General features: G+C 44.9%; 1 protein-coding gene across 4 annotated transcripts in view; it reads right to left on the bottom strand.

Annotated features, from left to right (window-relative positions):
- MDM1 (Mdm1 nuclear protein) overlaps nt 1–16,928 on the bottom strand; it is a 390,136-nt gene that overhangs the window by 37,901 nt on the left and 335,307 nt on the right. For all 4 annotated transcript variants that reach the window (XM_069629725.1, XM_069629726.1, XM_069629727.1 and 1 more), the window contains one exon: nt 7,970–8,032. In XM_069629725.1, the coding sequence (XP_069485826.1) occupies nt 7,970–8,032 (63 nt within the window). The remainder of the gene's footprint in view (nt 1–7,969; nt 8,033–16,928) is intronic.

Below are 16,928 nucleotides of genomic sequence, written 5' to 3'. Positions count from 1 at the left end.
GTTTGGATGCAGTCGTAGATCAATTCACAGAATCCACACCCGCAAAAAATAAGAGCACGCGAAAGTTGAAGACATTGTTTTTTTCTCCCATCTCCGGACAAGGAACAGATGTTGCAATGGAAGAGAATGAAGTGGACGACAATGAAACACCATCAATATCACTCAGCATAGCGGAAGACGATATCAGAGATTGTACCTTTCATGCGAGTGACATGTCCTCAACGTTACAGGCCGAACCAGCTGGGATGCAGAGTGACAGTATAAGGAAAGAGGCCAAATTCATTGTATTCGATAGCTGTTTGATGGATATTATTATGATGATGAAATGTGGGCATTGGGTTGGTGGGGAAGTATGTGGGGAGCCATTGATTAATGTGACTCGTGCAATTCGAGGCACTAACCTTAAAATACATGCCACCTGTACACAATATCATCCGTTCGCATGGTCTGCACAACCCATGCTGGGGCAACTGCCAGCAGGCAATCTACTTTGTGCAGCGGCCGCACTTTTTAGTGGTTCAAGTTTTAAAAAGTTACAGTATTTCTTTCAGTTTGTGGGAATCCATTTCATTGCGAAAAGTCAGTTCTACAAATACCAAACCGATTATCTATTTCCAGCCATCAGCGAAGCTTGGAGAATGGAAAAAATGTCAATGGAAAGTACATTCGCGGGCAAACGCTTCAGGCTAGCCGGTGATGGACAATGCGACAGTCCAGGATTTTCAGCCAAGTACTGCACCTACCACTTTCAGGACATGGAAAGTAAGAAAATTGTGAGTTCGGTGGTCGTGCAGGTGTCACAAAGTACATCCTCAGTGGCCATGGAGAAAGTTGGCTTTGTAGCATCATTGCAAGAACTACAATCGCGGGGAATGGTGATCGACCTGATAGCCACGGACAGACACGTTTCAATTGCCAAGACAATGAGAGAACAGTACAAAAATATAAATCACCAATTTGACGTTTGGCATCTTGCAAAATCAATCAATAAAAAATTGTCGGCTGCAGGAAAAAAAAAAGATATGCAAGGTATTTCACAGTGGTCCAAGTCAATCAGCAACCATCTTTGGTGGAGCTCAAAAACATGTGAAGGGTCGTTGGAAATTCTACTGGAAAAATGGCGGTCAGTAATGTTGCACTGTAGCAACGTACATCGATGGTCGACAAATGAGCATTTCCACAAATGTGAACATGGCCATTTGTCCACAGAGGAGGCACGGAAGAAGAAGTGGTTGATTCCTTCATCACCCACTCACAAGGCCATTGAAAAGATTGTATTTGATAAAACTATAACAAGAGATTTGAGGGGACTCACGGAATTCTGCCACACAGGAGATTTGGAGGTGTTCCACAATATGTGCCTAAAGTACAGGCCCAAAAGATTGCATTTTGGCATGGAAGGCATGATAAATCGGACTCTTCTAGCGGTCTTGGCACATAACCATAATGTTGGCCGTCAACAAAGTAGGACGACCGGAACTTTAGGGACGCTTCGCTACAATAAGGCCTTCACTAAAAGAAGTAAACAATGGGTGATCAAACCAGTGTTTGAGGATATGCAATATGAGTTTATTGAGAGACTTATCGTAGATGTCCTCGATAGGCACATACATGGAGTGGTGAACGAACCTATGCAGGGGACAACTGCATTGCCACCCAACATTGCCTCTGTTCCATCCACCTAAAGCAGAGCTCATTGAGAAATACACATCACGGTTTAAATGATTGTAATTCGATTGTCTGTTCTCTCGAGTCTCCTCATGTTGCAGGCCCATTGCAATTAAACCAAACAGTAATATAAATCATTTTTACAAACATTATAGAATGTTTCCGTATTACAAACACATGGCCGACCCATAGGGACAATAAATAAAAAGGCACGCAGACAAGATGCCCTTACACTAACTGGAGCTAACTAGAAATGTGTGCTCGCTCAAAGTGAAGGTCAGCTGCTTTGATGTTTTGCTCGGGTGGCGGAACGGCCCACGACCCAATGTAAGGTTCTATTGTGATTTGACCTTGACAGGCCGGGACCATCCTGAAAGACTAAGAAAAGATAATGAATAAAATTTCAGAAACGAAACGATGAGCCACGTTCATTAGAAGAAGTAACGTCGGCAAAGAAGGAGTGGTGTTTCGGGTCTGCCCTACACAGAGACACAATGGAAAATGCAAATATAATGTAAGTAACTTTTGATGAGTTTATACCGCGATTTCATTACTATACAGTGGCTTTAAAGACGGGTTCAGTTGTACTTGTTCGTTCTATGTGGCATAGTGTTTTCTACTGCGCACTATCTGGAGGAGAAACATCTGCTTTTACTGAAGCACCTCAAAACCTTCCTCTTTGCTTCTGCTTTCTCTCTCCCTCTCCCCTGCTACAACTGGTCCACTGTCTGCGACCTCGGTCCTGGGCCCTTCCACTCTCCACCTGCACTGCCTCCCTGTCAACCCCTGCACTGGGGGACTGTCTCAGTATCCTACAGCCCCCCCTTCCCAGCACTTGTTCTGCACTTACCTTGCACTTGCCACCAGCTGGCCCTATTTATTTATTATTTTATGCTACTTACCTTGTACTCCACTCCCCCCCCCCTCCATGCCTCGCCACGCCTTTAAACACTTGTGTACACCCAGTAGCGCTGTCCTCGCTATGAAATGAATAATTTTAATAAGGATCTGATGGTGAGACTAATTTCATTTTTTATGTTTTTAGGTACATCATTCACTACTGTCTGTGTCACGAGTACCAGACACCGGCGGACGGCTTCTACAGCCGCCAGTTGCTTCTCCGCGTGAACAACGTTACCACCCTGACCATTTTATGGGACGATCGCCAAGTACAAGTATGCCCTTACGCGGTACTAACGGTTAGATGCAACATACCTACCGTTGTGGTGGCCTAGTGCCTCGTTGTTGGAACAGCCATGCGATTATCAGTGCGACAGAAGAGCTTATTTTTATCGTAAACCAACACCCTGTGTACTGCACACGAACATCGCTTCCCTCAAGACGAACTAATTTGGATCGAGAGCAAAGAAAAATGCAAATCGCTGAATATTCTCTAAACATTTGATGTCCAATAAACGTACTTTGCCAAATGTACAATCTTGCCGTTTGCTTTTAAACCACGGTTTCACATTCCGAATTGTGGTGCTGTATTGTGAGATGCTCTAAGACCCTGTGTACAGCAAAGGACCATCGCGTTCCTCAATACGAACTTTTTGGAACATGAGCAAATAAAAATGCAAATCGCTGAATATTCTCTAAACATTTGATGTCAAATAAATGTACTTTACCACATTTACAATCTTGCGGTTTGATTTCAAAGTACAGTTTCATATTCCGAATTGTGGTGCGCTGTATTGTGAGCTGATCTGTGTTGATTTCCGGGGTCTGTGTGGAGTCGCGTAGAAGACGCCTGGGCGCGTTTGCCTACGCAGCTCAGTCACGTCACGGATAGAGGCGGGGAATATGAATGTTTTGATAAAGTCTGTTTCAGGGGCGGGGGATTTGATTTAGTGCCGCAAAGGCAGGTGAGCCAGGTCGATGCGGCGGAATGATAGGATTATCACAAAATGGAGGCTGATTTCGAGTGCGATAATGGGCGAAAAGTCGGGTAAGGTCCATAGGAAAGTTTCCTACGATCTACCGATTTATGCTTACAAACACATGGCCGACCCGTAGGGACAATAAAAAAAAAGTCCCGGAACTATCCTTTAAGTATAGGAAAACACGAGAATATACATACGTGAGCAGTAGACTAATTACACCTAGGTTTTGGCATTACCGTACTGGTGTGGCTTTTATTTTTATCCGAGTAATGTTTTTTCATTTATATTGTCAAAAAGGTAGGAAGACCGGGCCCAAAAGATATGGTAGTGAATGATTTATTAGATAAAATGCTACCAAAAAGATAACAAAACCAAAGTCTCTCAACGTGAGCTGAACTTCTCTCAGTCCAGTGGTGTGGTGGTGCCCGGGTCCTATCTAGTTGTAGTCTTTTCAGGATTTCATACCCTAGGGGTATCTAAAAGCTGATAGTCCAGTCCCCCATTCCAGGTAGGTTCTCAACACAAAGTTCAATGTCTTGGGTTGGTTTGATTCTCTTGTATGTTGCCTCTGCTTGCTGTAGATATACATGGAGCGTTGCAGGGATTGAAGGTGTGGACAGGCGGACCTTTCGGCCTCACCTATGCCCTGATCTATTCGTCTGAACCCTCTGCCCTGTTCCTCAGGTCTTCCTACTTTCTGAATTACTCCACCTCTGACCTCCTTCCCTGGTTCTCATACCTTCACCATCCTCCTGGTTCTGCTTAGGGCCGGATTGACCCACCAGACCTTCTTGCTCTCTTTTTCCTAACCTTTCCCACTTTAGCCAGTTCCTTCTCCTAATATTACTGCATCCTCCCTCTTCCTGGATACTGCTACCTCCTCCTCTCAAGTTGTTACCACCTTCATCAAACCTTCATCAAACGACAACCTTTACCTGATTGTGCCACTTCCTTTTTTAGTTGTTCCCACCTCCTCTGAACTACCTCCAGCCACTCCCCCTCCTCCTCTCCAGTTACTGCATTCTCCTGTTCCTTCTCTCCACCACCTTCAACCTCCTTCTACCACTCTGTATACTGCTCTCAAGTCCTCCCAGTCACCTGTAACAGTCCACAATATGGGAATGATTCCCTGGCTTTTATAGGGCACTAGCAAAAATTAGCAGTACTCTGAACGGGTTCTGTGGACAGACATGACAACACTCATCAATTATTGAAAATCAATGATCCTGTAAGTCGCTGTTCAGATTCGCTTATCGCTTGATGTGTTTTGCACTCTGAAGTTAAATTGCACTGAGAATGGGCATGTGTGGCTAGCTGACATACGCAAGAGCAGGCATTGTGGGGAGGTGAGAGTTGGTGTGCTTCTGTATACTGGGACCTACTGTGAACTCTCCCCACCTGTAGCCTCACCTTGTGACAGAAACCATCAAATAACATTGTGGGAAGGCGAGAGTTGGTGTGCTGCTGTATACTGGGACCTACTGTGCACTCTCCCCACCTGTAGCCTCACCTTGTGACAGAAACCATTAATTTTAGGGTTGAGGACTGGTCCTTTTTACGACCACATTGATGTTTCGCAAATTTCAGGCAAACGTCTCATGCGTGAAGGTGCTGAAATCCATGGAAAGGGGCGGGGTGTCTAAATATCATGAAGCTAGTAATGTTCGGAGCGTCCTAACAGGTAACTATGCAAAATGTGGTACAGATTGGTGAAACGGTGTGGAATTATATAAGGAAAAACTCTTAGCCAAGCCACAAACCCACAAAAAATGTTGACGTGTGCTGAAATCCGGGAAACAGGGTGGTGTGTGCAAATGTCATGTAGCCAGTAATGTCTGGAGAGTTCTAACAGGCAACTATGCAAAATTTGGTGTAGATTAATGAAATTGTATAAGGAACAACACTTTGCCACAAATCCCGTTACAAACAAACACATTTTCACTTTTCAATATATATATATAAGCCCCTCCCCTCTGGGCTGGACATCCTGGATGTGGCTGCAGCTTTGTTAGCAGCTGAGGGGAGGATACTAATTGGTTGACATTATGCAGCCCAAGTCTTCTCACTGGACTACTAGAGGGCATGATCACACCTATAAAAAGGAGATCTGCCATCTTGGATTTCAAACTATGCTCATGTTGACTATAGGCATCCCAGGTCGTCTCTGCTTTAAGGTTAATCCCTGTAAGCGAATCAGGTGGTCTATTGGTAACCCGTATATAATTTAAGTGGGTAAAAAGAGCTTCCCTGCAGTTGCTAGATGCGCTGCAGTTGCCGTAAAATGAACATGGCATCCTTTGATATTTAGGCATCCCAGTTTGTTTGCCTTTAAAGTGTGTTGTGGTTTCCCAGCATGGAGTCACACACTCTGTCATTAATCGTATGTCAGCTGCAAGATCTCCAGGCTGTTATCATAACATTTCCCATTTTCTTAGTCTGAACTCTGCTAGCCCTTAGGAGCAGCAACAGATGAAATTTCAATTTCTGAATTTAGCTACGTGGCCTCAGCAGGAGCCTCAATTATGCCACCACTGAAATTCTCCAATGCCGGTCCACATTCCTCTGAGTGGTGTCAGAAAAATTCTGTTTCACAATGAGTCGGCTATTGAAAGCTTTGACCCTCCCTGGCTCCTAATGACAGGACGGGAAGGAGATTTTTTATTGAGGAGTTTGTCACAGTGACTGTCCCCTGTACAGTGACAGTGACTACTAGGGAAGGGTTATAAGGGGATCCTTCCCATACCAACTGCATGCCCAACAGCCACTCGATCGGGGTAGCAACCGGCCCCCATAGGCACCCCATCATGGTCCCCAGAATCACTCTGGGGTCTTGGTCACAATGTGCTCTTTCTTCTCACCTGTGATCTTGCAACAGTCTTTTTCTATATTCAGTTAAACTTATCCAATGCTCCTAGTTGTCACTTTCTCCAAGTTCTGTTTTCTCCTCTCGCGTGTGCACTTAAACCCTCGTTCCTCCATCACGCTCTTTCTTCTCCTAGCTCTCTTTTATTTATATCCCTGGGCCTTACTCCAATCTAGCCTCTGCCTTTTTGTTATTGCATTTCATATCTTAACTTACTGTGTCTCTCTTTACATGTGCCATGCTTTGCTTCTTCCCCCCTCTTCTTCCTGTTTGTCCCAGCTGTCATGTGATCTTTGCATCTCCAGGCTTTCCTCAAATGTGCCACTGTATCCCTGTCTTGTTGCTACAGGTCTTATTTTGATGCTAGTTTCTCATCACATCTGTCATCGGTCTCCCTCTGTCTGTCCTCAGCTCGCTGCTATATTTTCCTCTCCGTAGCTAAGGTGCCACTTCTAATCCGCCTTTCTCTCTTTGCCCCCTTTTTCTTTCCCCATCCTTTGTGAGTTAAGGGAATGAAGGGAATACCAATAATGTATGGAAAGGAAAGACAGGGTTGTCCAACCACATCTTCTAACTGGCATTTAATTAACAGGAAAGCTCTGGTCTGTCAAGGATCCCCTCCCCAACCAGCCACAGAACACTTTGAAGCAGAGGAAAAGCAGCATATTACACCCAAGGGTCAACATTTCAAGTTGCAAGCTACTAGCCAGCCATAGAAAATCACTCACCACCCCAATTCTATACATGCATAGAGCACCATTTCATACTTGCCAAGAACCAATTAACACTAGCCAATGGCTAGTGGGGAGTGCAAATTTCGCACCATGTTATACTTATAAAAGAAAAAAAACCTCAAATAAAATAAGAGTGGGAAGTATGCCCATAAACAGCATCAAGCTGCAACTGATTAAGTTGTTTCTCTACCGTAAAGGCAACTGGGCATAGAGGAGGTATAGAAAGGATTAACTCCTTTCAAACTGGGTGGGGCTTTGTCCTGAAGTTACATCTTAAGATATCCAATGCATGCAGTGGTTCTACGTGAAACCTTTGCCTACAAAATGTCACCACAGAGGCAATTTTCTTTTCTCTGACTCCTACGACTGGTGTATTTTACTATTCTAAACTCCAGTCCTAGAATATTTGGGGAAAGTGCTTGATTTTAGTCAGGGTTCAAATTGGAGTAACTATTGCCACCCTGGCGACCTTTTACATGATGAGATTTTCACTGGATACCCAAACATGTCATCCTTCTGGAAATGGGGAGCAGGCAAGCATCACACAGAAAAGTGTTTTATTCTTTTGGCCAAACCAGACAGTGCATTACATGAATTATAAGTTATTACATTTTCTACAAATAACACAGCACTAAAATAGAAGTTAATCCGTTGTTCATTGTTTATCTAATATGACAGAACACCTATGAATAATACTGCACACAATGTTAAGCTTCCACTCACCCGAAAGAAATGAGTGACGTCCTTCAAATAATTTGTGGCAGACGTCATCAGAACAAGAATACAATGTAAAACATGAAAAAGCAAGTAAATACTGATACCTTCATCAGCAGAGTTCATCTCATAAAGTGGCAAACGAAATTGATTGTAGCTTGCAATGTTTCCTGTGACGTAGAAATATAAATGCATTTTTAAAAAACAATTTGAAAAAATAACATTGAAAGACCTTGAGAACAATTGTTAATGAAATCATTGTAAATCACTCACTACAATGGATAACTATAGTGCAGGCAACACAACTCTTTGAAAATGTTCCCTTGCCAAAATGTTACATCAAAAATGTTCTCCTGCCAAAATGATACATCAAACAAGACATACATGCTAAGTGCCCATCCTTTATAATATACACAGCTTCAGTCAGGATTACTACCTTAGACAGTATGTTCCAAACACTGCACTATTCCTCTACACCTCAACCCCTGTGGAGTTGCTGAATGGTCCAACATGTTTTACTTCAGTCCATAACAGCCGAGCACAAACACCGGATCTCAAAGCATTTTGGGAAGTAGAGGGAGTGCATTGGTAACCACTACAGCAACAGTGTTGAGGATGGGCCACTTGGGAATTCCTCAAGTAGAGATATACTGGAGTACTATTATGTAAACCCTGGCTCCATTCTTGGCATCAAGTGCCACACTGTAGGGCTTTATAGCTGTAGCCAGTGGTCCAGATGAGATTTTGAGGTTGGAGTATTTCACTCCCTATTTTTTAAAGTTGGGAATAAAAGGATTCTTTAGGGAGCCTCATTCCAAATGGGACTATTTTTCATAAGCAAGTAAAAAGATATTTGAACTAGAACACAAATATATTTTTAATAAATATTTCTTTGAACCTAGTTATTTGTACACATTAAAAGATATATTTTCACTGCTTCATATAAGGTAGTAATAATAGAGGTGCCTTCCTGTGGCACTACTGGTCCAAACATATCCATGGAGATGTGAGAGGGAAAGCAGAGAGACAAGCTCATATGCGTCAGTTTCCTATTTTTTGTTGGGAGTATTTTTACTCCCTATTTTTTTGGGAAGTGTTTCCCAAGTTTTAGACAGTAAAATTGGCTCATACACCCCTTATCTGTAGCGCTGGATGAATGCATGGAAGACCAGGCGTTATAATGGAATATTTGAATCTAAAGAATGTTGATCTTTAGAGAAGTGGTTTTTGCTTTTGCTGAAGTACTGCGTGCACTGTATCTTATTAGTACCCGCTGAGGGACAATCAGATTGTTACAAACAATCTGATTGGCCCTCGCCAGTTCCTTACATGCCCGACAAGTCCTGGTCACTGTTGCGGTCCTCTGTGTTCCTTCCCAGAGTGGCTGCCATGGAAAGGGAGAAGGGACTAAATCTAGTCCCGTCTCCCTTTCCATGGCAGCCATCTTCTTTGTTTACCTTGTTTTACTCTTTTAAATGGCCGCCATGGAAAGGGAGAATAGACTTTGTACCCTGTTCTATGATGGCCAATTTGTTTGCCTTTTTTATGTTATTAAACGCCAGAGCATTTGGCAACTGAAAAAAGATGTTATTAGCACCCCAGTCTCATGGGTGGGAGTACTACTAACAATAAACTCCTTGCTGGGGTTATTAACGCTTCAGGCAATGCCCCATGGCCTGCCTTAAGTCCCTTGCTTAGCTAGGGCCTGTAACTATGTGCTCCGGGGTATTACCTGAAACAGTAATGCGCCCCCAGCTCGGTGCTTATTGCTTAATCATTTTATTTTTCAGTTATTTAAGGGGCAAAAAAAACTAGTGTATCAGAGCTCGGTACATATATTGTAATACATACACAACCAGTCCAACAAAAGAAAAGCAAGTCAGAAAAAGTTAAAAACAATAAAAAGAAAAACAGACTGCCCACTGACTCAGTCTCACCAAATGGTAAGCTGATCAGTAAACTAGAAGCAACAACCCTCAGCCGGGCTTTCAGTTTTTTTCATAAAAAGAAGGATGTCTGTATAGTTCTTAGGTCGATGGAGAGGAAATTCGAAATGGAAACTGCAGAGCAGCGAAAGCTCTCAGTGTGGTGGTTTCTAGACAATTAGGCAGCACTAAGCAAAGTTTGGCTCTGCTCCTCAACCCCCTGCTGCCAGCTGAAACATGTTGTTTTTCAGCCAAACAGGATGGCGTTGGTATTTGTAAAGCCTTGTAGGTCCAGCAGGCAAGCTTAAAGGTAACACAGCAGGGGAGCCAAAACAGTTGTTTCAGCAGAGAAGGGGCACAGACTCTAAACTTTTAGCACAAGATACCAGCCCGGCTGCAGCATGGACTACTCACTTAAAAGGGGCAAAAATAGAAACTAGAAGCTCTACCAAAGAACAAGTTACTTACCCCTGATAACGTTCTTTCGACTGGATGTTCCTCCCACGTATTCCTCATCTTTGATATTCGTATCATCAGCTTTGCTGCTTCGGAAAAAAAAATTCCACACCAGAGGGCGCTGTGCTTGATGCCATGGCATCAATGTCCCTCGAGGGCTGCCGTAGGGTGTCGACGTCATCAGCAATACAAATAGCTTGAGCCGTGCCCGTTTGCTTCAGTTCTGTTTTTTCGTTCCCATCAATCGAGTGATTGACCAGGTGTACCTCAAGAACGCAAGCTCTCAGCAAACACGGAGTGTAAAGCACATAAATTGTACGGCGGGATAGGATGGGAGGGCCGATGAAAAATAGGTGGAATAGGTGGAAGGGACATCCAGTCGAAAGAATGTTACCAAGGGTAAGTAACTTGTTCTTCGAATGGATTGTGTCCTCCCACGTATTGCTCATCCTTGACAGACTCCCAAAGCAGTGACAATTTGGAGGAGAGAGCACCAATTAATCTAATCATGGACTGTATGATTTGCAAAAAGACCTCCTTGAGACAAGGTTGAGTCGAAACAGTAATTCTTTACGAACGTATGCATAGACGACCAGGTGGCCGCTGCACAGATATGGTTTACCGGGACACCCCTTTGCAGAGCCGCAGAAGTTGCCATGGCCCAAGTGGAATGGGCCCATAGCCCATCTGGTTGTTCTTTACCTGCCAGTCTATAACATTGTCGAATGGCTAAAATTATCCATCTGGATATAGTCTGTTTGGTTACTGCCAGGCCCGATTTGTGGCCGGTATACCCAATGAAGAGTTGATCATCTTGTCGAAATTTAGCAAGTCTTAACATAAAAAAGCTTAGAGCCCTTTTTGTGTCTAGCCTGTGAAGCCTTTTTCCTCTTTTCCTGCATGAGGGGTCGGGAATAAAAAGATGGCAGTGTTAACTTTTGAGACAAATGAAAATCAGAGACTACGTTAGGAAGGAATGATGGTTTGACTTATCCTTATGATAAACAGTGTAAGGAGGCTTACAAGAAAGAGCCTGTTAACTCACTCACCCTGCGGGCTGATGTTAGAGCCACTAGAAGGACATTTTTTTTATGAAAGAAGCCATAGAGGACATGAACGTAATGGTTCGAATGGAATGCATGTGAGAAATTGTAATACCAAATGCAAGTCCCAAACAGGCACATGAAAAGGGACTGGAGGGTACACATTTGTGAGACCCTTTATATATTGCACAATCAATGGTATCTTGAAATAAGAGACCTCTTCAGCGGTGTGCTTCAAAATGGAAAGTGCAGATAGGTATCCTTTTATCATTACAATCCGGAGCCCCAGATTGGCTAAATGAAACAGGAAAGAAAGCACTGTAGGTGTGCCACATTGGAATGGATCCACATTCTTATCTTTGCACCAGTTACTGAACTTATTCCTGTGACACCAGTACAAGGATTTGGTTGCTGGCCTTCTGGCCGAAAGCAAGATCTCCATTACATCATCCACGAAGTCCCAATCCTTATATCTCAGCCTCTCAGAAACCATGCGTGAAGGCTGAGTGTCTTGACCTCTGGATGGAGAACCCGACCTTCCTCTTGCGAGAGAAGATCCTCTCTCTGTGGAAGACCTATTGGAGGGCAGATGGACAAGTCCAGAAAGTCCATGGACCACGTCCACCTAGCCCAATCCGAAGCAACTAGGATCATGGATTTTCCAAACTTTCTCAACCTCCTGATCACGTGAGGAATGACGGGAACTGGAGGAAACGCATAGAGAAGCGGAAATTCCCAGTCCCCTACGAACGCGTCTCCTAGAGCTCCCTTGAGCAATACTGTCTGCACTTCCAATTAATTTCGGTCGCGAACAAATCCACTTGAGGGGTTCCCCAAAGGGTGAAGATCTCTTGAAGCACTTCCTAAACTAGTTCCCACTCGTGGGAGGCTGTGCTCTGCCTGCTTACAGCGTCCGCCACCCTGTTCAGCACTCCGGCTAGGTGAAATGCTGACAGAGAGATTCCTTCTTGAATTGCCCAGAACCAGAGCTGTATTGCCTCTCTGCACAGTGGTAGTGACCCTACACCTCCTCTCTTTTTGAGGTAGTACATGGCCACTGTGTTGTCCGTCATTATCAGGACATTCTTTCCCTGTACAGAGGGCAGGAAAGCATTCAGCGCTAGACTGATTGCCCTAAGCTGCAAAAGGGTGATGCGTAGTTTAGACTCCAATGGAGACCAAAGACTGCTGATTGTTAGTTTGTTGGTGTGGGCTTCCAACCCCTTGAGTGAGGCGTCCGTCACTACCGTTATCTCTGGCCATGGTTGCCAAAAAGATTCTCCCTTGAGAATGTTGTCCTCGCAAGCCCACCAAATCAGGTCTTGAGCAACTCTGCTCGGAACTTGCAGTTGATCCGACAAATTCCCTGAAAATTGGGACCATTGAGTTCTGAGAGCCAATTGAAGGGATCTCATTCTCAATCGGGCCTCTGGCACCAGGCAAATGCAGGATGCCATGAGACCGAGCAACCTCAGAAAATTGAAGGCCGGAAGATGTTGGGCATTCTGGAATGTGTGGAACTCTCCCCTCAGGAGGCGAGGCTTTCCCCGAGGAAGTATCCAAGACCGCTCTGTTGAACTGGAGTCTTTGGTATGGTATAATATGGGACTTCTTGTAATTGAGGGTGAAGCCCAGTCTGTGTAGGGAGTGGCAGGTGATGCTGAGATGTTCCTGGGCTTGCTCTGGTGAACGAGTCCTGATCAACCAGTTGTCCAGGTAGGCATAGACATGAATCCCTCCTTTCCTGAGACTTGCCGCCACTACCGCAATCAGCTTGGTGAAAACCCTCGGGGCTTGAATGGCAGAACTCAAAACTGATAGTGAGAACCGTCAACCGTGAACCTCGGGCATTTCCTGTGCTTGAGATGAATGGCACATTGTTCTGACTTGAGTGTCGTGTAGACCGATGAGTCCTCTGTCCCCAAGTGACGCACAGGGGAACTAAAATAGAAACCCGCTGTGCGACCTTTGAGGCCACAGGTGGGAGATGTCTTCCCAGATCCACGGAGCCTCTGGAACACCGATGCTGCTGTCAAGAAGGAACGGGGTTAAGTACCAGGCAATCACAATACAGTCAGATAAACAAAAGGATCTAAAGTGTCTTACCTATCTGGTGTAAGGGTGACCCAGGTAACCTAGTAGAGAGGTTCGAGACTCAGATGATGCGGCGGTCCCTGGAATGGTAGAACCGCAGGTTAGCGTGGATGACGGGTTAGCCACCTGTAGGAGAGAGGGCTTGACTTGAATCCCAAGAAGGGAAAGGGCGTAGAAGTTCAGCAAGGTAACCAGGATGATCCAAAGACAAGTCGAGGTGAAGTCCAAAATCCGGCAACAGGTCAACAGTTCCAAGCAAAGGTACAAAAGGGGTGTCCGAGGGAGTCCGAGGTAGAGTTCCGTGATCAAGATAACAAGGAGCAAGTAGTAACGCCAAACAGGGTCTGAAGCCAGCTGAGAAGCAATGAGCGTTCTGTCTCTCAGACCTTTATACTGAGCGTCCCTGGGTCATGTGACTTCTCTGGGTCATGTGACGTCCACCAAGATCACGTGAGGAACGCCACAGTGAATCACATGACCGACGTGAAGACGAAACGCCGCCCCTTCTGCTATATGTTCTCCAAGGCAATTGCCAATGCAGAAAGGGTTGTAATCGAGCCCGTACACTAAAGCTGGTATGGAGTTTTCGGTTCTGTGGGTTCACCGAATCACATGAGCCTCGAAGCTCGGGAGGGGATGCTGGGGGAATGTGAGCAGTGTTCTGATGTGTAGTGGCCTGGTGTGCAGAGGATCGCCTAACACACATGAAAGTAAGCATCCTGAAGGTTAAATGATACCAACCAGTCTTGGGGTTGGAGAGCCTGAAGGATCTGAGAAAGGGTTACCATCTTGAACTTGTCCTTCCTGAGGAATATGTTCAAATTTCTTAAGTCCAAGATGGGTCTCACTCCTCTGTCCTTCTTGGGAATGAGAAAGTAGGGGGGAGTACCAACCCTTGTTCCTCTCTGCTACAAGTACATGTTCTATTGCACCTTTCTCTAGCAGGGTTAACATTTCCTGCACAAGGAGCGGATCTGACATTTTGACAGAGTTGGTTCTGGTGGATGATCTTGAGGCCTTTTTTGAAAAGGAAGGCAGTAACCTTGGGCTACTGTTCCCAGTACCCAAGAATCTGAAGTAATGCCCCGCCATTCGTTCATATGCTGAGAGATTCTACCTCCCAATGGGGTCTTGTGGGTCAAGGTCTCAAAGTGGCTTAGAGGCGGCTGCAGCAGCGGCTGAGGGTACAGTTGCTTCTGCTCGGGCTGATCTAGAACCCCTTCCTTGTCCACCGTGAGGGAATATTTTCTGTCCCCTTTGTCCAACCTGCCCTCTTCCCCTTGCAAATGAGGAATAGAAACGAAAAGGACAACCTCTCCAGGAAGATGAGTCTGAATAGGATTGTTGTTGAGTTTTTTTTTTTTAACAACTTTATTTATATTTGCGCACAGGTTATGCACATACATTAGCTATTTTCTTTGATTATACAGACATACTACATATACAGTTCAATAGCTTTCTGTGTTCAGGTTTTCCGATTCACTGAGGTCAGCCAGATATTGCTTGTATCGCGACCATATGTTTCTGGGTCTACTTTGTGGTGTGACCAAGTCAATATACAGTTCTTCAGTGTCATTAATCCACACCATATCTCTGTTCCAGTCCTCTATTGTAGGGGGTTGTACGTTCTTCCATCTCATCAATATGACCCTTTTGGCTATGAGCAGACTCAGATTCAATAATTTCCGCCACGTCGGATTCAGTTTCCCTTCTGCCCCCAATATGCAAATCCGTGGTGTCCATGTCACCGGCTGGTCTGCCATCTTGTCTAGAGCCCCGCATACCTCTGACCAATAATGTCTCAATTTGGTGCAATCCCACAGCATATGAAATATATTAGCATTTCCAGCATTACATCTTGGACAAGCGCCATTCGATGTGGGATATATCTGCTTAAGCCTCAATGGAGTGTAATGTATCCTGTGTACTATTTTATAGTGTATCAATTTAAACCTTGAGTTGCATGATATCCCTTTAGTCAGTGTGCAAACCCTTTCTTGTTCCCATCTCCCTTTAGCTGTGTGGGTTACCGCAGGGCGTGTTTGTATTATAGTTTTGTATAGAATAGAGGCTGTGACCTTTTGGGTACCTCCTGTAAATATATAGCCTAATGCCGTATTTATTTCTGGTTCTTCTGGGAATGTTGGGTGGATTCGTTGTGCCATGGTTGCAACCTTATGGTATTGCTGTTTATGTGTGTGTGTGTGTTTCCCAGTGTATCCTTAATATCCTCCCAAGTTATAAAGTGTTGGTCCAAGAATAACTGGCACCACTGTGTGATACCTTTAGCGCTCCAGTGCCTTGCTATTTCACTATCAACACTGAGTGGTATGTGTGGATCTCCCCATATTGGCATACTTGGATGATATAGTTTACTGGCACCATATATGTCAGTGATTCTGGACCATGCCGTGGTTGTGACTTTGGAGGGGTTGGTTGTATTGTGCTGCTTCGGGGTGGGTCTGGACATCCTTTGCAGCGCCCCTATCGCCTCTCTCTCTTGTGGCGACAGGGAAACGTCAGTAGGGTTAAGAAAGGATGTGGCCCATCTTGCCGCTTGTTGTACCTGTGCCGTCAAGTAATAAAGTTCCATGTCCGGTGCCATCAGTCCTCCCCTTGGATATGTGTCTGTCAGGACTCTCCAGCTTAGTCTGGGGTGTCCGCCCCAAGCAAAATTTGCACAGGCGCTATTGATTTTGGTGAACACAGCGCGGCCGGGCCACACCGGAACTGTACTAAAGAGTTAGAAAAGTTTCAGTAGTATCACCATTTTGATTAAGGCTAACCGTCCTGCCATTGATATTGGGAGTACATTCCATCGTTTCATTTTAGCGCACAAGGTGACCGCTTGTGTCGTGTTATTCAATGCTCGGGATAGTTGGGCCGTTCTGGCTATGTGGGCCCCCAGATAAACTATGTGTATAGGACTCCATATAAGTCCGTGAAGGTTCCGGAGTTGTGGTGTGGCGTCTGTGAGCGGGAATATTTCTGATTTGTTGGGGTTGAGGCGTAGTCCCGAGTATTCGCCGAATTTTCCTACCTCTGCCAGGACCTTGCCGAGCGTACTGTCTGGGTTTTTTAGGTATAAAAGAATGTCATCCGCATACAGCGTTATAATTTGCAGTTTGCCTTCAAGCCATATCCCAAACGAGCTGTAACGAGATCTGAGAATATCTGCCAGTGGTTCTATAACTAAGGCAAAAAGCAAGGGGGAAAGGGGGCAACCTTGTCTGGTACCTCCCAACAGCTCCAGTATGCCCGTGAGGGCTCCATTCACTCTTATCCTCGCATGTGGTCGAGTATATAGCACCTTAATCCACTTTATAAATTGTGGGCCAAACCCATAGTTTCGCAGTACTCCGAATAGAAAGGGCCACGAAACTGTGTTGAACGCTTTTCTCATGTCTAGGGACACCGCTATCCATTGAGTGGTAGCAGGTATGGAGGTCATTATCTGATGGCATCGTCTAATATTTGTGGCTGTGGATCTACCCATTATAAACCCGGCCTGGTCTTCATCTACCATATATGACATATATGGTGTGAGT

This window comes from Ambystoma mexicanum, chromosome 12, assembly GCF_040938575.1.
Source record: "Ambystoma mexicanum isolate Mex_15411 chromosome 12, UKY_AmexF1_1, whole genome shotgun sequence".
Classification (NCBI taxonomy): domain Eukaryota; kingdom Metazoa; phylum Chordata; class Amphibia; order Caudata; family Ambystomatidae; genus Ambystoma; species Ambystoma mexicanum.
This window is presented reverse-complemented; position numbering and strand designations above follow the sequence as displayed.